This window comes from Chionomys nivalis, chromosome 8 (genome assembly GCF_950005125.1).
Source record: "Chionomys nivalis chromosome 8, mChiNiv1.1, whole genome shotgun sequence".
In the NCBI taxonomy this organism is placed as follows: domain Eukaryota; kingdom Metazoa; phylum Chordata; class Mammalia; order Rodentia; family Cricetidae; genus Chionomys; species Chionomys nivalis.
The window spans coordinates 2,269,831-2,296,072 of NC_080093.1; the positions used below are offsets into that span (position 1 = coordinate 2,269,831).

The following is a 26,242-nucleotide window of genomic DNA, read 5'->3' on the forward strand; positions in this document are numbered from 1 at the left end:
GTTATTTCTCAACAGGGTCAGTCTTCTGTGTTTTTGAGATCAAAGTCTTAGAGTCACACAGAGCTTCTGAGCATATGCATATTTTATCTAGTTCTATATTAATCATGTCATTATATATCTAATTAATTTTACTGACAAGCCATGTCCTTCTAGCTGGGCTGGAACTCACCGTGTGAAGCTGGCCTCCAACCCACAGAGATCCATCCTCCTGTCTTTTCCTCTTAAGTGCTGGGATTTAAGGTGCACACTGCCACACCCAGCTCTAAAATGCCTTTTAAATATAAATATAAATAAACTTTAAGGTTCACTCTTAATGGCTCCCAACCCAATTCTTCATAGTCAAGGATCACATTTCCTTAATAGGCCTAACTTTAAAGAACACTCCCTCGCCTTCATTTTCCTCCTTGGATAAGTAGATTAGGGGAAATACGTATTCTAATATGTATGTTATAATATGGTGTAGTGCATACAATTTCCTAATTGATAATCTGTCCTGTCTGTTCTAACAACATGAGATTTTACAATCTGAACCCTCAAGACTTTAAATTCCAAATCATACATACGCTGTATTTATATATAGTGAGGGTGTCTGTCTACAGCTGGGGCGCCTTTGCAGTTAGTGACTTTTCGCTGGACCCCTTGTAAGTGGTCTTCTCACAGCTGGTGGCTGGACTCTGTCAGCACGCCCTCAGGTATTTTGCCTTTTGAACAAGTACAGTAAAGAGCATGTCTTCTGCCTTAGCTGCAAAAGAACAGGGAGTGTTTGGTGGCGAAAGGCAATTCACCTGAAACTTTGTTCCCAGAAGACACATCAGGACCAGCACTTCTAGCCAGTGATACTGGAAACAAGTTCCTCCCTTGTTTATCTACAGACCTGGACCTTCAACCTGTCAGAGGAAAGGAACGACCACCAACAAGTTTCCTCTTTATTACCCGGGAGGTTCATGCATACGACAGCCTCCCCCCAGGTGAATTACTCCCGCATCCCAGCAAGGCAATACTTACTTAATAAAACTTTTTATGAAAACTCCTCAAGTGTGTGGTCCCCAGCCCCACAGTGTGTCACTGCTGCCGCCAAGTGACAAGTCAGAACATCCTCAAACCCTAACAATCAGGGCTTTCATTCTTCCAGTCCCAAACCAGGGCTATCACACAGAAAGTCCCGTCCCCTCCCCCACCCCATGATGCACCTGTGGGGTGTCCTTTGGATGCAGGATTCTAATAAAAGAATATTGTAAATCGTTAAGAAAATAACTTCTCTGATGACATCTATCTAGTTTTAGGGTTAACCATGGTCGGGTTTTGTTGCTTAATGTGTTTGGTTAGTCTCTCAGAGTCTCATGCAAAAATCATGGCAGGCCACAGGAGAGAAATTCTCCATCTTAAACCTCATTGGTCACATCTCCAAACTCCAGTAACACAGGAGCACTTGGGGTTACACGCAAAGACCCTTTTCTTCCGCCACCTCATTCCTGAACTGGGCTAAGAGCTTTCCAATTGCCGTGACATTTTCAGCCAGGGAAGAGTAGTGCTTGCTACAGTGTAGTGTTTTACAGGCAATTGCTTTATATGATCAATGGAGCAATTCCCTTACCAGAAAAGAACCAAAGCGATCAAGTTAAATCATTAAAGAGAGAAAGAGCAAGTAGGGAGAAAAGGGTTCATCTCATTAGTGGGAACCATAGCTGCAGGCCCCGCGCTCACAGTAAGGCCACACAGTGCCACTGGCCCTTTAAGACAAAGACTGCGCTCCCTCAGCTGCTGCCCATCTCCCTTCCCCAGAGCTGTTGACGGGCAGTCCATTGTGGCCACAGTAGGAGGGACCTGCAGAAAATGTGCCCAAACCAGGCAGGGGCTTGAGGCTTTCAATAAGCCCCACAGCTGGAGAGAAGCCACCATGCTAAACAGCAGCGGGGCTGGGACCAGGCATGTGACTGGAAAGGGGTCAAACCCTACACCTCCTACAGCTTTCTAGGCTCAGTGTGGTTCAATTGGATGGCATCTTCTAGCTGGTGTTTCTCTATTTGCTTAATATGCAGAGGTATTTAGCTTAAAAGCAATAAATGCCTGGCGGCTAGGAGGAGGTTCCCCTCCCTCCCTCTCCACTAAATGTTACTAAGAGCAGCCTAAGTAGTTTCTCTCTGCCTCAAGCTAAGACTGTTTTCTTTTTGCTCTCCTGCCCAGGGTTTGCCTGGCATCCACCCACATCCCTTACGTCCTGGGGGCCTGGACTCTTGCGTCCCCCCTACATTTATTGCACGTGCATCTACCATCTACCGTGTACACCCACAACTGTTCTGGGACTTCCTGAAGTCCGGAAGTAGATGAGGTCTGCCTTCCACTCATGCTGTGTGGGGTCCAGAGAAGGGAGTCCATAACTCCTTTACTGACGGTTTTTTGAGAGCCGTTTTTACATCCATGTCCCCTTCTGAGAATAATAAGCAGGGTCGGGGAGGCCAACAAGGGATCTGGGGTGCTCTGGTTGCCATGCCCAGCGTGAGAACCTGGTGTGGTTCCTGGCTCAGGCAGTGCTCACCCATCCACAGCTCCTCATATTCAGACAACAGCTCTCTGCATTCCCGGTACTTCCATTCCCTCGCTTCCCACTTGATACAGAGAGGCATTTTTTTTCTATCTTACAGATGATAACATCTGAGGCCCAGAACTAAGCACCCAAGGCCAACAACAGAGGGACTGAGTGTCAGGTACCCTGCCCCAGAAGCCAAGCACCTCTGCCATCCCCACCACGCAAACTGTCAGCCAGTGGAAGTGAGCTACCTGGGCGCCATGAGGAAACAAAGCAGAGTGTTCACTGCAACTCTCTTCTTCCCCTCCTGCAGATGGAGAGTGTTGGTGTGTACGGATTCTGTGGGTGCAAAGGAAAGAGCAAAGTGAAGTGCGATTCAAGGCGGGAAATAGCCACAGCAGGTAGGAAACGAACTCTTGTGTAAGTATTGGACCAGGCACATTGGGAACGGGCGCATTTACACGTAGGCACACACGCCAGCAACATCGGCCTTGCAGAAGGCACAGCTGGACCATGGGAAGGGGTTGAAAGAGTGAGGGTTTCAGAGGGACTGTGGATGGCATGTGGGGGGAGCCTGGCATCTGCTGGCCCCGTGGGGCTCTCTCTGTCTCCTGGTTCTGCGTTGCCGGTGGCCCCAGGAGATCAGCTGCATGCCCTGCCATATGCGGGCAAGACGAGCCGGCCTTTCTGGTGTTCCGAGCTTGTTTATGCTTTAACACGTCTATCTGTCTCCTTAGAGGATGGTCTTCTTACCCCCTCCTTCCTCATGCCTCCCTCCAATTCCGGAGAAAACAAGTGGGCTATTCATGCAAAAAGAGAAGAAAAGGGTGAGCGGGGAGGGGGAGATGCCACCGACAAACTCCACTGAAAGCCACTGGCTGTTCATTTACATTCACACTTTTAAAAATGTTAACTAATGATGTTAAATGGTCCGCCAAAGGTCCGGGCAGGTCAGCTGTGGAAGTGTCATTTCTGCCTAATTAGGGCTCTTGTGGCTGCCCCAGGCCTTCCAGTGGAACTGGTGACAAGCAGGAGCTGACAGCTTCAATTGCTGCCAGTAGGAAGGTTGGGCCGGTCATGTTTTCCAACTCAGCCAGGTGTTGGTTGAATGGGGGAGGGGGCCTTGCCTGTCTTGTCTTGTGTCAAGGTCAAGAATGGGCTTTGCCAAATCAACCATTTGGATTATCTCTGGGAGGTCCTTAGCCGTCCCTGCCCAGACTTTTCAAGTGGTCCCAGACCCAGATGCTGGGTTTTCTCCCCACCCCCTCCCGAAAACTCAGGGGCGGCGGGAAGGATAAGAAGAATAACTTGCTCCGGCCTAGTAAACACCAATGAGAAGAAAACAAAACCAGAGGTTTATTTCAGAAAACTCCACGTGGTCATCCAAGGGTTAAAAATCACCACCAATAAAACTGCTCCAGCACCGTGAAAAAGATGGGGTGGGAATTTTTCCTGGGCTCAGGGTGCTGGATTGTTCCTGCTACACAGTAGATGTCTGCTCAGTTATTTCTCAGTTTGAGGCACAAAGTTAAGAAGGTTTAGAAGCTGCAAAATTTTTTTTTGTGCCTGCCGGCACTGTTGTCGGCATAATTTCCGAATCTCCCGGAACTTGTAGGTTGATATTATAACCTTGGTTTTTTGTTTTGTTTTGTTTTGTTTTGTTTTGCTGTGCTTTCATAGCAAAACAAGCTACTGTCCTTGGTGCTGGGTACCCCTGACTGCAGCCACCCACAGAGATGATCCCGCAGCAGAGGCAGGGCACCTGCGCTGTCCTCCCTGGCTGGGTGTGAATTAAACACAGAAACACGTGAGAACGCATGAACACACGTGCACAAACAGCGCATTATTGGGTCTGTGGCGTGACAGTAGGGTAAGACATGGGCACTTGGGAACTGTGCCATGTTATGGGGGAGACTGATCTGGAAAAATCAATGCTTGATGAAAACCCAAGACGAAATCCAAAGGTTTGAAGAGGTAAGGAGTGTCTGAGGGGTGGTGTCTGCAACTCGAGGGCTTCAGCTTCTATTGCTTGCCCTCCCCTTCCTAGCTGTGACTTCTGTTTTCTCTCATTTTGAATAGTGAGAATTGAGGCCCAAAAAGTAGATTATCTATGCTGATGGGTTTTTTTTTTTCGGTTTGTTTTTTTTTTTTTTTTTGTCAGAGGAGGGTTACAAAGGCTAAACAGGGTGGCACACAGAAGCTCATCTGGGCCAACACTCAGCACCAAGGACCCGGTGCTCAATACCAGCAACAGAACTCTTTCCCTGCCTCCCCAAGTCCTCATGACTGGAGATTATGTGTTCTTCTGTGGCAACGAGCTGTTTTCTCTAGTTAGTGAACCTGCTAAGTGGAGACAGAGACTGGATACTCTCTGAGCCATGCCCCTTTGGAGCCTGGCACAGAAGGTACTCAGGGCACATAAGTAGAGAGAACCAAGAGGAAGGCTACGCCCAGGAATGAAGTATGAAGAAACTGTCCTGGATTTATTCCAGCAGCTACCTTTGTCGCCCTCCACCACTAACTGCGGGTCTTGTCTTAGGCTGGTTCCTCCTCACCCCAATCGTGCCATGGTGAATCTCTTTCTCCTCCTCTTAGGTGACCTTTTGTGCCTTTCCAGTTCCTGGGGCTGTTGTTATCTCTTGGTGCTTTCTGCTCAGGATGTGTGGTCAGCTCCTGAGAACAGTTCTGAGCCCCTTCTGGGCTCTACCTTCCACACGCACCTCCCTTTCAGAGAGTCTTGACCCTCAAAGCTGCCATTGCAGTAGCCTCCTCCGAGGGCAAGCCATTGCTGTATGAATCTTGTAAGTGCCGAGTCTCCTTGTGGTTAGGAGGATAGGTGTTTGAAATCATTGGGGAGGGATTAGTGATAAAGAAAACCTAAGTCAGATTAGTTGATTAGCTACAGAGATAAAACAAACAGGACACCATTGATTGCACAGAATCATGTGATGGCAACAATGGGATCTGTGGGATTCTGGTCACCACGATGGTGACCCTGGAAAGGGAAAGTCATGTTCGGTTAATTTTGCTTGAACTCTCTGAAAGGCAGCTCTGATGGCTGGTATTATGTCGTTGAACTCTTGAGAGTCTTCTCCAGATCCAACCCTAGTTCTTCTTTGGCCTAGAACCATTACTCTGGGTATGTGGTTCTCCGTACCTGATGGGATATTTCACCCCCACCCCACCCCCGGGGCCTTTGAACAAACTGATTCTCGGCTGGACCACTTGCCCTTCCTCTCCTTGGTCTTCTCACAGGCGCCTGTTCCTAGAAAGATTCAGCTCCACATAGCATCCACAGAGCTCCCGCAGGGCCCCTCAAGCTAGACAGGCCTCTCCATCTTTTGTGCCCACTCCAATTTCATGTTTTTGTCAAAAATGATAATTAATAATGATACACGGGAATGACAGCTCACTTTACTGAGTGCCTTTTGGGGGCCCAGACGTATAAAAGGCTTTCAGTGTTATGTCATGGAAGCTTGGCACCCCAAGAAGAAGGTACTGTTGTAGATATCCAACTTAATAACAAGGGCTCCGCAGCTCATGATGCATGCTGGGTATCACATGGTTTCCAAGTAGTGACATCGAGACCTGAGCCCGTCTAGCAGGGGCCAAGTCCACCTCCTCTTGTAAACAGCCTCCATGCTGATTGACAGGGGCATTTGGGTTTTCAGTTTGTGTCCTCTCTGAATGGTGAGTTCCTCTGAACTGGTGACACTCATTTAACCGTGTGTTCTTGTGCCGAGCCAAGGACCGAAGTACAGCAAAGACTCTTACTGTTGGTTGACTTTAATAAAGCTGAATTATGCTAAGTGTTTATGCATATGCATGTGTATATTCTTTCTTCTTGCCTGCTTGTGTTTATGCCTGTGTTTAATATATGTATGTATACACTTACATACATAGTTCATATATATGCACACATTCATGTTATATATGCCAACATGTACACATACATGCATATGTATGTCAACATGCCATGCACCTCTAGCTGTAGAGTCTGGAGTGGGAGAGGGGACCCATTGCAGCCTGGAAGCATATGAAAATGGTATGTGATCTCATTCACTTTGAATTCTGCATCCAGCTCGCTGCCCTGGGGAATGAATGGTACCTCCTGCATCTTGGTCCGTGTGTTCTTTGAGACATGCCTACAAACTCTCCCTTGTCTGCCCCGGTGATCTTGCCATGTTTTGATGAGAAGGCCCACTAGAGGGGGACAGCTCAGGGAGCATGCCATTTCCCACTTTCCCCTCCATGTCATCTGAGGTGGAGAGAAGACAAACCCAACGGTTCCAGCATTTTCCATCCTTGTTTGAGCCCCTGAACTGTTTGTTAATGGTGAGCCAAGTCGTACCCTTCAATGGGAGGCAGCTGCCAACGTGAGTCCCCTGGGAATTGAAGGAGTCAACTGAAGGACCACCCAGGTCAGATTTGACTGTGGGCATGTCTAGTGGGGGTTATCTTGGTTGTTCCCTGACGATAGGACTGCTCATGGCACTGTGGGTGGCACCATTCCCTGGGCAGTCAGTCCTGGGCTATCTTAGAAAGCTTATCACATGTAAATTTGGTGGAGTCAGCAATCAGCGTTCCTCCATGGTTTGGGCTTCGAGTGCCTGCTTGGGTTTCTGCCCTGAATCTTCCCAGTGATGGACTGGGACTGATAAGAGGTACTAAGAAATAACATAAGAAGAAACAAACCATTTCTTTCCCCAGGTTCCTTTTGGTCAGAGTGTTTTGTCACAGCAGAAAAGATCAAAACAGTGGTGCAGTATGGGAAGGGCCAGGCTAATGACGACCCAGGGCGAAGGACCACCTTAGCCAAACCAATGCTTCGCTAGCGTCTAAGACAACAGTGGACTGGGAAAGTTGGTGAGGGTTGGGTGACAGCCAGTTTCATGGCAACAGACCCTTCTATTTCTATTTGATGGTCTCTTGCCTCATGATACCTCTGGTGTAGGGACCACTCTTGTGGTCATCCACCCACAATGCCTCACTACCCACCATGCTGTGCTGTGCAGCGTCCGACTTGCTGCCCCTCCTGTGCTTCTCTCTGACAGACAGAACTCCAGCCAGGTGCGGAGATCTGATGAAAGCATAAAAACACACTGGTTCCCCCCTCCCCACTGCCACCTATTGTCATCAGAGCTGAGTTAACTGTGCTTCCCTTACAATGGCATATCTTTCCGTGATGTTTTGTATTTTGGTTTGTAAATACTTGCAAATATTTAGCATTCTTTCACAGAAATCAGAATTCTTACTTATATATAAAAATGTCTTTTTGAAGTATTTTTTTCTTAACGTCCTTGCTGCAGGAATAGCTTGGATGTGTAACCGTCATACAAGGCTCTGCATGCGATTTAGTATTGTGCTGTTTCCAACGTGAACTTCTCCTCAACCCCAAAACACAGTTTTTGAACTCAGGGCCTTGTGCATGCTGGGGCAATCATTCTGCCACTGAGCTGATCTCAGTCTTCGTCCCATGGAATTCTTATAATGCCTTGCATGCAAAGCCCCGCATTTTCATTGTGTACTGGCGTCCTCATGCCTCTTGGATTTCAATGCGGTCCATGGAAACTTTAACATGAATAATTCTGTCTCAGCCAACCCATGCAGCACAAGGTACTGGGCGCTCCTTGTGCAAGGAGTCCGGGGCCAGTGAAATGGTTCAGTGGGTGAAAGTATTTGCCATCAAGCCCTGTAGGAACCTATGTGGCTTCTCCTGTCAGTCCTGGAAGATGCTGAGATAACTTGGAAATAAGTTGAATTCTTCAAGGATCTGTTTGGTTGAGGGACTAAGTAATCTCTCTGACAAAAATTTCGAGGTGGTTCAGAGAGAGAGGGGTAACCTTGAGGGCAGTTGGTCCTTTGAATCCTCTGATTCCACCTTCATGGATTTAACCAAGTAGGTGTGGAAAATAAATGCATGTATACCTGACATGTACAGACTGACCATTCTTGTCATTGTCCCTAAACACAGTAGTGTGGAAGCCATCCCAGTACATCAGTGTTGTATTCAATCCTGTACATAATCTAGAGGTAACTTGAGATATTCAAATTGGTGGATTCTATTCAAGGACTATTCCTTCTTATATCAGGGACTTGAACATCTGTAATGTTGGTACCTGTGGGGATCCTGGAACAAATTGCCCTAGATACTGAGAGAGATCTGCTCCCTTTTGCCTAAAAGTCAGTGGGACCCAAGTGCAAAGTCCACAAAAGACATGCTTCTTCTCCCCACCTGGCAACAGCAGTGGCGAATCCGGCATTGGCATTGTCGGCGACCCTTGCATGGCGGCTGTGGTACGGGCACTCACAGCACCTGTGCCACAGAAGAGGTAGCTCTGTCACCTTCAGACTGGACTCAGTGGCAGAGCAGTAGCATCAGGTGTGCGAGAGTGGCGTGGTCTCTGCCAGCAGTAGGAGGAGACCATGGGTGTGAGGTGTGAAGGAAAGAGAGGCTTTAGGCTTCCCCTTGAGGAAGATGTCGCCAACGACTGTGAGAAGTAGGAGCCAGCGTTAGTGACCCGTGAAGATCGGATGACAAATCCAGAGCATTGCTAAGATGCCAGCCATCCAGCTGGCCGGCAGATATGTCATGACTTAGCTTTCCCTAGGGTGGGCGTCTGAGCGCAGTCTCATTCAGTGCAGTATTCTGCAGTCTGTGGGAGCCCCACCAGGTTCTGGAGTCAGGTGGCTGGAACTGAAGCCTGGTTCTGCCATCACCACTCTCTGACCTAAGGATGTTACTTGGTTTCCTCAACCCACAGTACCTGTCTCTGTCCTGAGAAAATCTACCTCATTGGGTTGTAGGCGACTCAGATGCCTGTAAGGTATTTGGCATAAACTGGCACAAGTTACACATCTAGTTAATATGAGTTATGATCAGAGAGTCACATAATCTCCAACTAATTAAAGCATTGGTTTGCGTGTGAAATGAAACCCAGAAGGCAACACCATGTTAACTATGTTATCATTTGGTAGCAAGATTATGGGTGATTTGATCAGACTGCACCCCTACATACATACATGTATCCTTATATAATAAAAGATGTGAGCTTTTAAAGAAGAGAAGCAATCCCATCTGACCATCTTTGGCGTGTCACTCAGCTCCGTGGGCGACGCTTGGGTTCTGTTTCTTGAGCATTTATAGAACAGAAAGGAGTAACTGTGCCCAGGACGGCCCATTTGTGACACCTGCAGACGACTCTTCCGTGGACTGTCAGCTTGAAGTTTTCAGCCTCTGTGTTTCATTTGCCAAACATATACTAAGCACCTTCTGTAGGGCAGACATGACAGTCCTGAGGAGACACGAGTCACTGGGTTTCTTAGGTGGAGCTGAGGTCCGCAGACCATCATCTGATACTTTGAAACGGTCACTGCAGGTGTCAGGAGTACCTTGAACATTGTGTTGCGTTGAGTGCTTAGCACACTCAGGTACCTTGTTCTGAAACCTCTCTCTCTCTCTCTCTCTCTCTCTCTCTCTCTCTCGCACACACACACACACACATGCATGTGCACACTTGGGTGTCATTATGTATCTCTGACTGGACTGGAAATAGATATATAAACCAGACAGTCCTTGAATTCATAGAGAGCTGCTTGGAATGAAAATACCACTACACTCAACTAAGAAACAAACACAAAATCAAAAAACAAAATAAAACAAAACAAAACAAAAAAACCCAAAACTCTTAAAGCCCAATCCATGGTCAGTGGAAACCGGATCACACATAGGTGTATTTTGCATGTATTGCAGCATGACACCATATACAGAGTTTCATATCTAAGAACCACACAATCAGTCTACCAAAATCCTTGCAAAAACTATCCCTCCATGTTCCAAGTAAGCTTGCAGTAGGTCTCATTCGGAGCTATCCTTGAAGACACACCACTCTAGGGCTCCTGTGTTGGGCAGCTCTGCAAACTCCAAAGAGCGGGGAAAGAAGCCATAGCCACTAACAATGAAAATCCGAGTACTGGATCCCTAGTGGGGAAATGGCTGATAGGGTTTCTCCTTTGGTTCATTGAAAAGAAAATTAAGGAGAAGCAACTCTGGTTTGTGAAAAGGAAGAGGAGACTACCTGTGGAGTAGAGTCTAGAGTCAATAATCCAGATTATATGAACAGACATTGGTACATGTGGAGAAAGGAAAAGACAGCATGGCAGACTTCAACTCTGCTTTAGTTATGTAACTGGATGGTTTCAGCCTTGCTGACCAGAACTGTTTTCACACAGCTTGGGGATTGGTTCCCCCATCAGAGAAAACAGGATCCATGCCAACGTAGCATCAATTAGATGTGTACTTTTGAATGCCCCCCCACCCCCAGCATACACACACAACGTGCCAAGCAACCAGCAGAATACAGTTGAAAGGAGAATTTGTAACTGGCAGTTTAGGTGGGAGTAGGAATATTCCAAAGGAGAGTGGGGAGGCTCGATCCACCGCACTATCTTGGACAATCCACATAACTTGCTAAAGAAGGCACCAATCACCCGGTTCTCTTCCACAATTCTATGTATTTATTCTTGTCAATTTGACTCATGGCAGAGGAAATCCACTAAACCAGACTAGGTTTACCTTATTCTGAGTTGGCGTAGCTGATGCTGAGTGACTGAAAAGAAACGATGCTAATCAAAAGCTCATTAGGCAGGTATGGTGGCACATGCGTCTAATCGCAGTACTCAAAAGGCTGGAGCAAGAGGGTGGAAATATTGAGGCCAGCCTGGGTTACACACTGAACTGCATCATGAGACTCTATTGTAAATGGAGTTTTCCTGTCCTGACCATCTGCTCCCAAATTACCGGCAGCTGCTTCCCAAACAGTTGACTCAGAGACTTAATATAAATTGCAGATGCCCAACCAATAGCTCAGGCTTGTTACTCACTACCTCTTACAACCTAACCCATTTCTATTAATCCATGCACTGCCTCGAGACTCGTGGCTTTTACTTCTATCTCATTTTGTGTGTGTGGCTTGTTCTCTGGCTGGCTGGCGACTTCTCTGACTCTGCCCTTCCTCATCCCATCAATCTCAGTTTGGCTTTCCCGCCTAATTTCATCCTGCTCAGCTGTTGTCCAGTCGGCTTGTTTATTAAACCAACCAAAGTGACATATTCACACAGTGTTCAGAAGGATTATTCCACAGCACTCTTTCTCAAACAGATATAACCACCCGACCCCAAACCACAGCATCCTGGGTACGGGCAAACTTACAGTCGTGGCCTTAGATTCATCTGCTAACTACAGGAGCAGAGGAGGCGATCAGTGGATGAGAATTCTCGCTGTGCAAACAAGAGGACTTGAGTTTAGGTCCCTAGGACCTGGGGCAGGGAGCGGGGGGAGGGGGGGGACAGGCATGACTATGTGAAACTCTTACACCAGTGATGTTGGGGATTGCTGGGGCTTGTTGGCTGCTATCCTAACCTGGTGAAAATTACCTATTTCAAGGTAATAAGGTGAAGAATGACAGATGACAACACTTGATGTCTTCTAGAACTTGTGTACGTACACCTGCACAAACATGTATATAAACTACACACACACTTACACATGTGCATGCATGTGCGTGACTATATAAATTACCTACATAGATACAGAATGAGGGGCATGTGCAAAGGGGCTTCTAAGGTTTGTCCGAGTTTGCTGAAAAGGTAGGACAAAGCATTGTGGATTTTCTCCCATCTGATGGGTTTTCAGGAATCACATCTTGGCTCTCATCACATGGTTCTTACTTCCCTCCCTTCAAGTCTATTTTCCATAACAAATTTACACTCAGTCACCTTCTCGGCGGAGGAGACGGGAGTTATTGGATTTTAACAAGAAGGTGTTGGTGAAAGATGCAAACCACTTTTGTGGTGGTCCTCAGTATGTCCTCATGCAGCAGTGTCTGAGAAGGTCCCAGCAGTGTCCTTCCCTTTTGGCACTAAGCTGTCTGCTCTGACTCTTCACTAGGACACAGCTAGGTCCTAGGTCCTGGTGTGCATTGGAGGTGTGGCCAGCAGAGAGACTCCAGTTCATTTGCTGGAGTTTACTGCGAAGCCAAGTGTGAAAACACTGCCGTGGTTTTTAGTTGGGATGAAAGCAAGTGCTTTTGCCTAAGCTGTGTCATGACATAAAGGGAAAGGTGAGGGGTCAACAGTAGGTCCCCGGAAACAGTCTCCTTCTGTTTTTCAGAACTTCACGACACTTCAGATCTTTTCATAGGTCCCTGCATATCTTCCAGTCTTTTCTGGCTTTCTGCATGTTCTTTTCCCTCTGTGCGATATTTTCTACTGACATGTTCTCACATCCACCGAGCCTCTCTTCTGCTGTGTCTGACTTGCACTGAAACTCTCTTTGGGCACCTTTGTTTTACTTAACAATGTTTTCAATCCTAGGCACCAAGGCCTTTACCCAAAACCCAGCCCCACTGTGCCTCCTCTCATTCCCAGGCCAGCACCTGCCATCCTGTGAACCACCACCTGCTCCAGGAAGCTCTTCCCCACTGTTCCATCCCAGGGTCTCTTTTCCAGTTCCTCTCCATCTTGTCCCCACGTCTCTTTCCTTGGTGTCACGAATACCATCCTGTCATCGTTTTCTTTGTGCCCGTGCTTGTTGAAAGTGAACTCACGAGGACAAGCCCACTACCCTACTTGTCTTTTCATTTTATTTTGTTAAATTCCCACCACCCCGTCACAGTCTTGCTGAGTGCCTACATGAGTGACCTTGACCTCATGACCACTGGTCTCCGATTTCTAGTCTGTTAAGCGGAGAAGAGGCACACATAGCAGAGCTTTGGTCACTGCGAGGATGCCCAAGCTTGGCTGAGTGGGCATCAGGGTCACCAAGAAGACTTGCCTGTCCAGACTGGTGACCCCCACTACAAAGTTTCTGCCAGATATCTGGAGAGAGGCAGAAAGTTTGTGTTTCTGGGCCATTTTGCTGCTTCTGTCCTGGGGGCCTTCTTTGAGAACCATTGGAGAACACCATCAACACAGGCTCTCTTTCGACAGGTTTGGGGTCCAGACCCAAGGGAGACAAGAAGAAACACCTGTACTGCCAGTCCGTGGGGTGGGGGTGGGGGAGTGGTGCGTGATTAGTTGAGAGCAGCCTGGGTCTGCTTCTTCACCTTTCCCTTGGCAGGCCTCAGCTCTTCCCCACGTCTGTGCTCCACACAGCCTTCCACAAACCTGGATGTGTTCTTTCCTATGTCTCTTCCCACTACCAACCCTTTGCACTTTAAGAGTGAAACCATGTAAGCTGGATATGGTTGTCTCCTCACTCTCTGCAGTTCCGGTCTGTCCATTGCTTTTCTGATTCTGTTGAACCCAAGAGGGAGCAGCTCTCTAACAATGGCCTTCTTTTAGGGGTGAAGCTTCTTCAGAGCTGACGCGGTAGCAGGGCCAGGCCTGCTGAGGCGCCAGAGAGCAAACACCAGTCAACCGTGGTGAACCCTCTGCCCCCTAGAATCCCAGGTGACTTCCTGCTTGCTCCCTTAGTTACTGTTCTATTGTGAGGAGACGCCATGACCAACACAACTTATACAATGAAACATTATATTGGGCACTTGGTTAGACTTGGTTAGTCTGTGATCATCCTGGAGGCAGGCCGGAAGGCATGGTGCTGGAAAAGTACCCGAGAGCTCACATCTGTTCTGCAAATTGCAAACAGAGAGAGAAACATTGGGCCTGTCTGGGCTTTTGAAACCCATCCCCAGTGACACACCTGTTCCAACAAGGCCACACCTCCTAATCCCTCCCAAACAGTTCCATAGAGGACCAAGCATTCAGACATATGAGCCCATGGGAGCCATCTTCATAGTCAGCAGCGGCCGTGCTAACATCCATCTGACGTTTCTTCTGTACCAGGTGATGGACTGCTCTCTTCACTGGACTCCATTCAATCATCTTAGTCTCAAAAGGCTGTTTTCAGAAGCGGTCAAACTTCAAAAAAGTTGACCAAAGATAAACAAGACCTGGTGTTGGGTCCGAGCATGACTGAATCCAGAGCTAGAGTGTGCGTGCTGGGGCGTTATGATGAGAACAGTTGCAGTGGCGGTCTGTGCTGGTGACACCTCCAGTAACAGCCTGGTCAGCACGTGTGGACAAAGTGTCCATTGGGTTTTTAAGTTCAGCTTCATAAGGTGCAGCGTGGTGAATTCTATCATCTGACTTCCCAGAGGGCTGTGCTGTCAGATCCGGACTCAGTTAGGAAGAATGTCAATTTTAGGGTTGGGGATAAGTGGTGTCTGCCCCAGCAGGGAAGTAGAGCCCTGGAACCCAGAAGTTCAGAGATTGGCCATACTTCTGCTTAAAGCTGTATCTAGGAAAGAGCCTGGAAGGGAAGTTAAAGGATACACTGTGATCCAAGATCCCTCCACACTTGCAGCAAAACATTCTAGAAAGATATGCCACCTCTGGGATCCTTACTTCAAGACCTGGCCCTGTGGTGGCCACACTCACCATCCTTATATCGTGAGGAAATGGGAGTGATCCACTGACAGATGTGGATGAAGTACCAGGAATGTGCTGTTAAGTGGATCAAATGCGGAGGTAGAATAAATCAGGCTGCAAAATAGATGCAGTGTGCTATGAAGCAGTTTCATTGCTTCAGTAACCGTAGTAACCTGGCTCTTGGCGGGATAACACAGGCTCCCTCAACTCTGCTAACAAGAGGAGACTTTCTTTGAGTGGATTGTTCCCCAAAGTGAGAGGTGGTATAGGATAGGGTGGAGTTAGCTGGAGGGCTAAAGACCCTACAGGTTGAGGAGCCCTCCCAGGGTCCTAGAATGCCCTTGGAGACACCCCCAAGCCCTACAGCCAGGATTTAAAGGAGCCTACTGGTGAAGTCCAAGATCAAGGTGTTTATGAGTTTCTCCTCTGCTCCATCCATCCCCACACACTTCCCTGCCGGTTCCTGAGGCATGTCCTTCTGCCTGGATGTGTCCTTCATGCAGACACTTGTCACTGGACAAGGAAAAGTCCGGTACCCCAGGGTGGTCTCCTCTCACATTCCCTGATGTAATCATATCTACAGATACCCTTTTCTGAGTGCGGCGGCATCAACAGGTCCCAGGGGCTGCTGTTAAACACCTTTTCGGCCCCACCGACTGACTGCGACCGACTGCCTGTGACACTGGAGGCTGAAGTGTAAATCTGGGAGGCAGCCCTCTGTGTCCGAGCCAGGCTGCGAGCCGAGCCTCTTTGCACAGTTACTGTAAGGATCCTTCCCTGGGGAGCGTCTATGCTGTAGTGTGCTTTTTTCTTTATTTCACAAACGGATAAACATCATAGCCTTTGGCAAAATCAAGTATAGTCTGTGGGGGCTTGTCTTACATTTTTAAGATGAAGCTCAAAGATGTCTGAAATAGTCTATTTCCCTAGAACGCACTGTGCTGTAGCACCACAGCAAGGTGGACCCTCGGGCTGCTCTGTGCCCACACTTCTGGTCCTTGCCGCATTTGGGGGCACTTGCATTCCAAATCCAAGCCGTGGGTGTCTCCGAGCCCCCTGGATCACGCTTGGTTTCCATCTTCTGTCATCAGTGGATCACAGAGATGACCTGTGATGGTTCACATCTGTCCCTGGGGACTCAAAGTGCACAGCTCAGATGCCCTCCCAGGGGTTCCCTTGAGATGTTTACACTCAGGCACCCCGAGTTAGTGCGGACTTGCAGCCGAGCACTCCTTAAACCCTCCACACAGTAAAGTGTGTAGCAGTAACACCATGACACCTTTTCTAATTGTGTTTTAATTGAAAGGGCTTGATTTGATTATAGAAACCCACACTGTGGCTGAAGGGCTTGTTAAAACACGCATTAAATCAGAAGGACCGCACTGTTTCCTGTGTAATTATGTAAACACTCGCGTCAATGGGACTGTTGGCTGTCAGCAGGAGTGCTTTTTCAGTAGCTTGGTGGCGGACTGGCATTGCTGATCACTGACAGGTGAATTTGATTTTTGTATGTATGCATCTATATATATATATATTATCTTTCAAGGACGAACATGACTTGCTATCTCCCCACTCTGTGTCAGGCAGGCCAGCTTTGTTATTCTCTCTTTTATGTACTTTCTTCTTTGAAATCAGCTTTAAGTAGTGTTTCTGTGTTCTCAGGTGGGCATGAGTTTCTCATCATTGTGAAGGAAAAGAAAATGGGCTGCATAGTTAAAATGTTTAGGTTTCTCAGCAGTAGAAACAATCCAGGGGTTACAAAAGAAAAATCCTCAACTACAGTTTTGAAATAGGTATAGAACTCACTTAAACTTCCCTGCAATTTTAATGAAAGCACCTGCTAAATTTACTGAGGATAAAAGAGTGATTTACCGCAAAACACACTATCTGTGCCTTCTGAAGGACCAACGATGCTCACCTATCGTTGCTGAAGTTCAGAGTAAATGAAACATTGATCAGAGCTGTCATGGAAACGCTACCTCCTCTTGCCGGATGCTTGTTCCATGCCAGCAACGGCCTCTTCGGAGGAAACAGGACTCTCAATTGCCATTTCCTCCTGTCCCCAAGAAAATGGGAGTTGAAAATGGGCCGCGAATTATGTGCCTCCAGTGGTTTGGAAGGGAAGCATTTACTGAGGGAGAAAATTGTTTTAATCTCATAACAACCAAGGAGGGGAGTTTGTAAAAACACAGAACACCTACACACACACACTCTCAATTTTGTTGCATAGGAACACACAGAATGTTTCTTCCCACAGCTGTGCCCGACGCCTCTGGGGGGCGGGGATCTTATTGTAGCCTGAGGGAGTGGGGGATTGGGGGAAATGAGGCTGGTGAGACCGAAGTGGAGCTTCTGGAACCCTGGGACCATGATGAAAGTCTCTAGCCCCGTCTGGAAGCATGGGGCAGATGCATTGCCCCAAGTTTTGCTTTCCCAAGGTCCAACCCCTTAAGTCATAGGGCACCAGAGAAGTGTGACAGCAGGCCTTCTCCCTTAATGTGCAACCAGAGACCACAGGTCAGCAGTAGGCGTCTTTGTCCGTGGCTCTCTACCTTGGTTTTGAGGCAGGGTCTCTCCCTGAACCCAGAGCTCACGGATTTGGATAAACTGGCTGACCAGGGAGCCCTAGGAATCCTCCTATCTCAAGCTCTCTAGTGCTGGGGTTGAAGGCACTCATGATTGCACGCCCAGCTTTTTATGGGTGCTAGGGATCAAACAGGGGTCCCTAATGCTTGCACAGTATGTTACCAACATCCAACCTCTCAAGGGGACTTTCATAAATTTAACAGCCAAAATTTAATAACTTTTTAATAGCCAAAATTCTTGCCTCAGAGATGCCCAGCAGAACTAAGCCCTCCTCTGCACGGGCCCGGTTCCTGAACCGTCCAGTTGTACTGTCGTGCTCTGACCCTTCCGGCCATCATGGGTGTGCTCTGGACACAGACATGCCAGGCCAGTCTAGGGTCAGAGCGGGTGTGATGGTGGCTTTGCCTCTGGCACACTTCAGGCGCACAGCTCTGAGCTGCCGGGGTCGGATGGTGAGGAAGAATGGTGGCAGCTGGACTTGGGTTTGAGATGGCAAAAAAAGAAAAGTTGTTCTGTATCGTCCTTTGAACAGAAAGACAAAAGCTGATTTCTTTCTTTTGAGGCAACATCTTACTATGTAGCCCAGGCTGGCCTCTAACTCTTAATCTTCCCAGCTCAATGACCTGAATGCCAGAATTACCATCCTGAATACACACACACACACCACATATACCACATACACACACACACTATATATATACACAAATATATGCACACACACTATATATATGTGTGTACATATACATACATACATATATATATATATACACACACAAACACACATGTACATGCCTTTTCATTTTGAGGTATCTATAGAGGTTGCTGAAAAGAACCATCAGAACCAGAAATTGCACACTTTGTAATATAGAAAAAAATAAAAATTAATTCATTGTTCCTTTTACCCCAGAAGCTTTTATACAACCACAGTTGAGGTTAAAACCAGCAGATTCACTTGCCACAGTAGAAGTAACTAAACCTTATTTGGTTTTTATTGGTTTCTGTACTCACCTTTATTTTCACCACTAATATTTTGCTTTTCATTCAGTCTCATTACATTTTTTGTCTATTTGTTTGCTTCTTGTGGTACTGGGGTTCCAAGAACCGAGCCCAGGGCTTCCTGTGTGCTGGGTAAGAGCTCTGCTGGGCTGCAGTCCCCCATCGCTGTTATGGTGAATAGTGGTATAATATTTTGTCACAATCTTGTGAAATTGTCCACAAATCTTTTAAACTTAATACATACTAGATTCTTTTGTGAGAAATTAGCTTTTTTTTCTAGATGTAATTCTTTTAAATAAACCTTTCTTGATGCAATTTATTTTGTGGTGGTTGCAGCCTTCAGAGCCCTCCCCAGCTGGGGTCAGGTCTGGGTCAGGTAGGCTGTTGACTTCTGAGTATGGGTGTTGGGTGCTAGGGATTCGCACTCTCCAGCTCTCCCTGAGCTTAGGACAGGGCTTTAACACCCAGGAGGCATCCACATCTCCAAAGATATTGGTTAAAATGGATGCCCCGGGGCAGTGGCTCAGCAGGTAAAGCCAATTGGTGAGAGCTGAGAGTTCGAATCTTCAGAATTCATGTACACACTGGGCAGGTAGGTTTGGCAACCTCCCTGTAAGCCAAACATCACAAAGCAAAGATTAAATCTCTAGAGCAAGCTAGTAAACTAGCCATATGGTGAGCTCTGATTTGATAGAGAGACTTCCACCTCAATGATTAAAGTGGAAGAATGATCAAGGATGAATCCCAGCATCAACCATGGGTCTCCACATGCACCAGCACACACACGCATGCACACACGCACAAACACAGGCAGACACACGCGCAGGCACACACGTGTACACACACATGCACAGACACACATACGCACATGCACAGGTACACACACGCGCACACATGCACAGGCCCACACACGCACATACACACAGGCACATACATATGCACAGGCACACACATGCATACACAAAGGCACACACACACACACACACACACAAATAATAAAAAAGGAAAAAAATAATCACTACCTGAGCTTTCTTGGTGCAGAATGATTGACTGTTTAGCATCGAACGCCTTGCCCTGGAACACTGTGTAAACTTTGTGGGAAATTAATCATTGAAAGGGAAAGCACCCCGTATTTTCTTATCTTAAAAAAGGAAGGAAATTAATTGTGAATGCCCGTGCTTCCTGTGTGTTTGCACGGAGTCTATTCAGGTAGAATGAAGTCGTCGCGAGGACGTTTGTTCTTACTCAAAGAAACCCAGCATTAGACCGGAAATGGGACGTGTCGAAATCAATCCAGTATCAGCCACATCAAGCCTTCCTAAAATTGTAGGTTTTACAGAGCCTCAAAACGAAGCTTGTTTATTTGGCTGAATTTAACTGTGAATCATGTGCTTCCGCATCGGAGAGAAGGAGTCAAAACAAATTGCAGGTGGGTTGCGTCCTAGACTCGGAAATGCGCTCTCAGTGTGCTTTGCCGTCTGCCTCCTGTCTCGCCCAGCCCCTGCCGCAATCGTGGCGGCGCGTTAGAAACAAAATGAGGCGTTTCCGAGGTAGCTGTCTCTGGATGGCACTTTGGCTGTCTGCATTTAGAAAGGGTATTGATGAGGACCTTGATTTGAAGGGGGGGAAACATTGGCATGGACCAGAGAGCTGTAAGGTGACGGAAGCTTGGAGCGCGGAGAACCCAGGGTCGCCAGTGAGACATGCTGTGAAAGTGCCCTGTTTTCACAGCCGAGAGAGAATTTATCTGGAAGACAACGCGAGGCACCTCGGGATTTCTTGGTATCTGTTGGCATTCCAATGAGAAAAGGGAGAGGTTTCGGAATGCTCCCAGGTGTGCCCAAGTGCACAGGAGGCTGTTGTAAAGGCAGAATGTGCTGGGCCGCTTAGTTCCCGACAAAGGCTTGCCAGGGCTTCATGCCAAGCTAAGACTTCTCTCCCTGGATTCAGCAGGGCCTAGGTACTGGGTGAGACAGAAGAGCCTATGACATAGAACTTGTTTGTGATGGGTGGCCTTGGTGACATAGCAAAGTCTCTGACCTATCCCACAAGTCTAGGAAATTAGGGACGATCAGTTCTCAGAACTGGGATGAGCAGGTGGCAAGGCTTTTGTTTCCCTCTAAGGCCACCTTGTCACCGGGGAAGTGTTCTTGGCTAGCACTGAAGCTAGGGACAGCTGGAGCTTCAATCCGGACCCCTTCGTGAGAAGGAATCCAGTCAGCCCCAAAGACAGCTTTCTAGTATTTCGGTTTGTGGGAGAAGCAGGTTTCTATTTCATCCTTTCTCATGCTGGGCTTTAGGAAGGAGAGATGGAATGCCTGAAGCAGGAAGTGGAGTTCCTGACGGACACCCCGGAGAAAACCACACGGCAGCAGCAAAGTCTTCCCGTGCCATGGTTGAGTCTCCCGGTAGAGTCTAAGTACCACATGGTTGGGACCCTTTGTGTTCACTGGCGTGTTTGTGGTACAGTTTAGTAAGTTCCCACGTCTTCAAAAGGAAAGGAATCGAATGCAAGCTGGTTCTGTGACCCTGCTCCAGGGCAAGCTCTGGAGACCACCATGCCGCTCCCTTCTGGAAATTGCAGTCCTGTGGTCACAAGTGGCCATTGAGGGGCGGAGCCAGGGTGGGCGTGGGCTCAGCAGCACTCAAAGGACAGCATAAACAGTGTCTCTCAAAGCTGAGAGACTGATGCACACACTGTGAGGAGCCTCTCGTTCCTCTCCCTGTAAATCTAGCATTGTAGGGGCAGAGGAACAGTGTGTGTGTGTGTGTGTGCACACATCTATCACCCAGCTGGATATGGCAAGGTAGCATCTGAATCCATATCTCTTGCCTCTTAATGTGATTTTCAGCGTTGAAGCTAATTCTCAAAGCCACCATCCAGTGAATTAAATGACAGAAGTCAGTTTTCAGTGGACCGCCCAATCAGATGGTGAGGTAAACTGAGTCTATTTGGCTCTGGTATGTGTGCAGTGGGGGCAATGAGGGGCAGAGATGACCCTTGTCTGGTGTTCAGTCAAGGCAAGCCAGTCAAGTTCATGTTCAGGACTGGAAGATGCCTTTGAACAAGTTTCTTGGCCGAACTGCCAGAGGAGACAAGCAGGCCCCCAAACGTGACATGGGCTCACTCAGTTTCCACAATGACCATCTGGCCGGCTAGCCATATCTCCTGTCCCTGACTATCTAGGGTGAAGAGCCTGGTTGTGAATGAATCTGGCTAGGCAGGGATCCGAGCAGAATAAAGTGGCTGTTTGGTTCAAGGTCCGTTCATAGACGGATTAGATGTCATTCAGTGACACAGTAAGACACAGTATAGCTTTAATTCTAGTTCGAAGAGGCAGCCCAGTTTTGGAGTTTCGGCTGAATGGCTGTTGTCTGGACGCCAGGCAGGACCTCTCGCCCTCCAGGTGTAACAGCAGCCAGCCGACCCACTGCTCATCAGAAGCAGCCCCTGAACCCAGTGTCAGAGGGAGCTGCAGGGTTACCCTTGCCACAGGGTCTGTTAGTCACTTTTCCGTGGCTGTCACAAAGCAGCATGACCAAGGCAACTTTAGACGAAAGAGTTTAATTGGGCTTATGTTTCCAGGAGGTTAGAGTCCCCGACGGCAGAGCAAAATCACCGGCAGTAGGGAATAGCCAAGCACTTAAATCTCATCCGCAGTCAGGAAGCAGAGAGAACTAACTTGAAAAGGCCCAGGTCTTTTGAATCCTCATAGCCTACCGTCAGCGGCATACTTCCGCCAAAGGCCACACCTCCTAGTCGTCTGCAATCATCCACCAGCCAGTGTCCAAATCCTGAGACCTACGGAAGACATCTCACTAAACCACCACACACAGCGTGTATGCCTGCTACGGTTTTAACTCAAGAGTGCTGTGTTTACTACACTACGGTTGTGTCCAGGGTTCTGGGAGAGAGCAGGAGGCCTGTCTGCTCATACCAGCGTTGAGAACCTTGAGGTGCCCAAGTGCCTGCCGCTTGGATTGTGAACCCTTCTGCCAGCCCACACTTAGACTTCAGGCCCTCTGGGGCCTTCCAGTGAGGAAGCTGCCCTCAGCCAGGCCTGTAGGAGCAGGGACGATTCCCACAGGGTTTTCACCTACTAAATACATGGATGGCTCCATAGAGAAAGCTGGGGCTCCACCTGGCGGCCGTCCGCAGAACAACAGTGCTGTCGGACTACTGTGGAACGGAAGATTTCCCCTCTGTGGGTCTCAAGTCTGTGGGGTTTCCTGGGAGTACCTCATGAAGAGCCATCAAGAGCAGAGACATCCAGGGAAGATAAAGTAAAAACATTGCCATGGCAAGGCCCAGAGTTCTTAACCTTTGCTAACCGTCTTTAAGGAGGAGGGCATGGACCAACAAACAGATTGACAAATTTTCAGGTGACCAAACCCCATTCTGGGCAAGCTGAACAGGATCCAGAGTGGGCTGGACTGAGTGCCTTGGCTCTCGGAATATCCTGGGACTGGATACCTTGTCCACAAATCCCTGCTCAGCCAGGTCACTGCAAAAGCCACTTTAGGGGTGGGGGCTCACTCATGCCTTAAAGGTGTACCCCGTAGGAAGTGCAGCTTTTGGGAAAGAGGCAACTTTGTGAGCTCTGCCAGTCCCTTCCTGTGTCCCCTGCTACGGATATGTTTGTCTGCATTGGGGCGGGAGTGCACGGTGTGGATGAGGGACAGCGACTGAGTGGGTGCAGCGCAGCGAGGGTCTGGGTACGGGAAGGGTTGCTAGCTGCAAAGAAGGAGGCTGCCACACCTCACTCCACTGGGTTAGCTCTTTATCTAAGGGCTGTTTTTAGAGCCTCAATCGGAATTAGTTTTCTTACATCTTAATTGTTAAAGTAGTATTACTAATAATGATTTTGATAATAGCTAACCTTTACTGAATTCTAAGTACTGAGGGCTGTTCAGCTGCTTTACAAGTGGCGTATGAATTTGCAGAGTCTGATCTTGCATTATGCACAAATTCTTTGATCTGCATAACAGGACAAGACACAGACACTATGATTTCCAGTGTAAACATAAGCTTTTTATCCCCCATTATTACACCATGATTTATTTAATATTTCCCTTTGAATTGTGTCTTCTTCCTAAATATAGTTAAAAAGGAAGCCTTATTTAACTTCGATCAGTGGGAAACTAGCATTACCTGTCTTGAGTAGGCAGAATCTATTGTTTAAATTCTATTAAAATAGCTACGTGCCAGAGTGCCCGTGGGAGTCACCTTCTGAGCCGCCTCTAGCGTGAGTGGACCTTCCACTTCACCTTCTATGTCAGGATAGACGTTTCATGAAGAGTGGAAGAGACCCAGCCAGGAAAGAAGGAAATCACTTCACAGTTTGCAGACTGGGCTCTGTGGAGGTCTATCTGACTAGGAGAGAAGGAAATCACTTCACAGTTTGCAGACTGGGCTCTGTGGAGGTCTATCTGACCAGGAAAGAAGGAAATCACTTCACAGTTTGCAGACTGGGCTCTGTGGAGGTCTACCTGGACAATGTGTACATTTATTCTGCTTTATTCAAATCCTGAGGTGGATCTGTAACTCGGTAAACCCTCGGCTTTTCTTCTCTTTAGCCCAGGTACAGCTGAGGGTGCCCATGAAGTCCTGATCTTCCCGCCTCCACCTTCTGAGAGATAGGATTACAGGCACGCAGTACCATGCCCAGCTGTTTTGTTCTTTTAAAAATATGTCTGAACTCTCCACAGCTTCTTGCTCCCTGCACATATACCCAAACTTGCCACGAGGTAAACATGATTTAGAATCTGTGTCTGTTAATTCCACAAAAGAGAGAGCTACCCCCCCCACTCATTTTATCAGCTGCACCTTTATCCCAGGAAGAGAAAGTACTGCAGGCCTCCACACCCACTCCCTCCCTTGCTGCTCTGTATCCATGGAAGAATCTCGAAATAGCATCATTATCTCAGGCAGAGCTTTCCAGCAAGTCCGGGGTAGGCTAGGGATTCGGGCATGTTTGTGTGTTCAGTGTTCCAGAAAAGGAAAAGGAAGACCTTGAGTTTGGTCACTAAGAGCCCAGCTTAAAAAAACAAACAAACAAACAAAAAAGACAGGGTTCTCAAGGCTTTCAGGGCATTTGACAAGCTCTTTGGAACAACAGCACCAAATATGGAGGAGGGAAGTGAGGGAGGAAGCGCCGTTCCCACAGGTGTACCGGCAGAGCCAAGCCAAGGCCGTGCTGGGTTGCCCCTCTGGACAGCACAGGTGGACATTGCACATGTCAGAGCATGGCTTTGTGTGGATCCAAGCACACGCGGAAACCCTCTGCACCGTGCCAGCACCTGAACATGTTCAGAAATCGTATCCACCCATTGTTATTGTTCTTACTGCGGTCACTGAGTTCCCAGGGAATGTTGATCTACTGATCCGCAGGACCTAAGTGCCAAGGGGACTCTTCAAGCCAGAAGAATTCACATCCTGGGCCCAACTAATAGGTCAGCAGAGACCCTGAGGCACAGTCAATACTGAGGACTGGGGAGGAGGTGTGAAGCCAAAGGCTGAGATAAAAGAGTTAGAAGTCAGGGGAACCATGCCCAGGAAGAGAAAAAGGTGAAAATGGGGGATGTTAGTGTGAGTGGGAGGGTGGCAGCAAGGAGCAGGGGGTGCCAAGTTCTCGGCAGTCTTGTTCTATCTCGGGAGGGGGAGATTGGGGCTGAGGAGGCCCTATGGTGACAGCTTGCATTGGGCAAAATTTGAGGATAAGGAGTTACTAATTAGTAATAAGGCAGAATACTTAAGTGTTATGAAATGAATAATATGTAGCTAAAAAATAATGATATAGCATTAGGCATTTGAGACAGGTGGACTCCAAGCAATTAACCTCCATTCTTCTTTTGAATTGCAGTTGTTCTAATTGGCTCCTTTGCTCTGATGGGGCCGTATTAACCTTTCTGCTTCTCTCTGAAGAAGTAAGTACGCTGGGTAGGGTGCAGAGCTCTGTTGGGAGGAAAGGCACTTTCCCCTGAATAATAAGCTAGTCGCAAATTTCCCCCAAATTGTTACGCTGAAAAGGTTCGTCAGGTTTTCTTGATAGTGCGCCGTCTGGAAGAGACGGTTTAAACACACCTGACTTCATCCTGTAGCTGTTTGGAAAAACCCTGCACGCAGGAAGCCCTGTTCTGGATGCCACAGTCACAAGACAGGCAGGACTGAGAGTCTGTGGTGTGCAGAACACTGAAGGTCGGTAGACATGGGGGTGTTGAATGCAGTCTAGGGCTGCAAAGCAAAGGGAAATTGCTAGCTGAACAGCATCAGGAAAGAGAGGGGATACGTTGCCGAGAAGCAGAAGCACAGAAAAGAGATCTCTGTCTTCTGAGAGAGAGCCAGCAAGAGCCAGCACTCCAAGGGTGGGAGCAGAGAGTGCAAAGGCCCTGACCCTGGACTGTACTTGGGAGAGCAGGGCCAGCATGTGGTGTTGGCAGAGGAAAGGGATGAACTATAGGAAGATAGGAGGCTGGACATGCACTCAAGGACCATGTGGTCCAGCTTCACAAGTCACGGTTGGACTCAAGTTGATCTGCGGTGTGTAGCAGGGACCCTGGTTGGGTGTGAGCAGGGCTTGTGGCAGCTATGGAGAAATTAGACAGACAAGAGTGAGGACAGCAGGCATGAGGTGTAGCCAGAAGTGGCGTGAAGAGACACCTGGGTGTGGATAGTCCAGTGAGCCTGATCCGGAGTCGGGAAAG

At 48.0% G+C, this 26,242-nt stretch overlaps 1 protein-coding gene across 2 annotated transcripts in view; it reads left to right on the plus strand.

Annotated features, from left to right (window-relative positions):
- The window catches only part of Hspa12a (heat shock protein family A (Hsp70) member 12A), a 144,607-nt gene that overhangs the window by 11,509 nt on the left and 106,856 nt on the right, over positions 1 to 26,242 (plus strand). Inside the window, exons 1-2 of one of the 2 annotated variants that reach the window (XM_057776993.1) lie at positions 2,679 to 2,705; positions 2,841 to 2,928. In XM_057776993.1, the coding sequence (XP_057632976.1) occupies positions 2,841 to 2,928 (88 nt within the window). In that variant the 5' untranslated portion in view covers positions 2,679 to 2,705. Of the gene's footprint in view, positions 1 to 2,678; positions 2,706 to 2,840; positions 2,929 to 26,242 lie in introns of those variants that run through there. The other variant, XM_057776992.1, reaches the window with a different exon arrangement.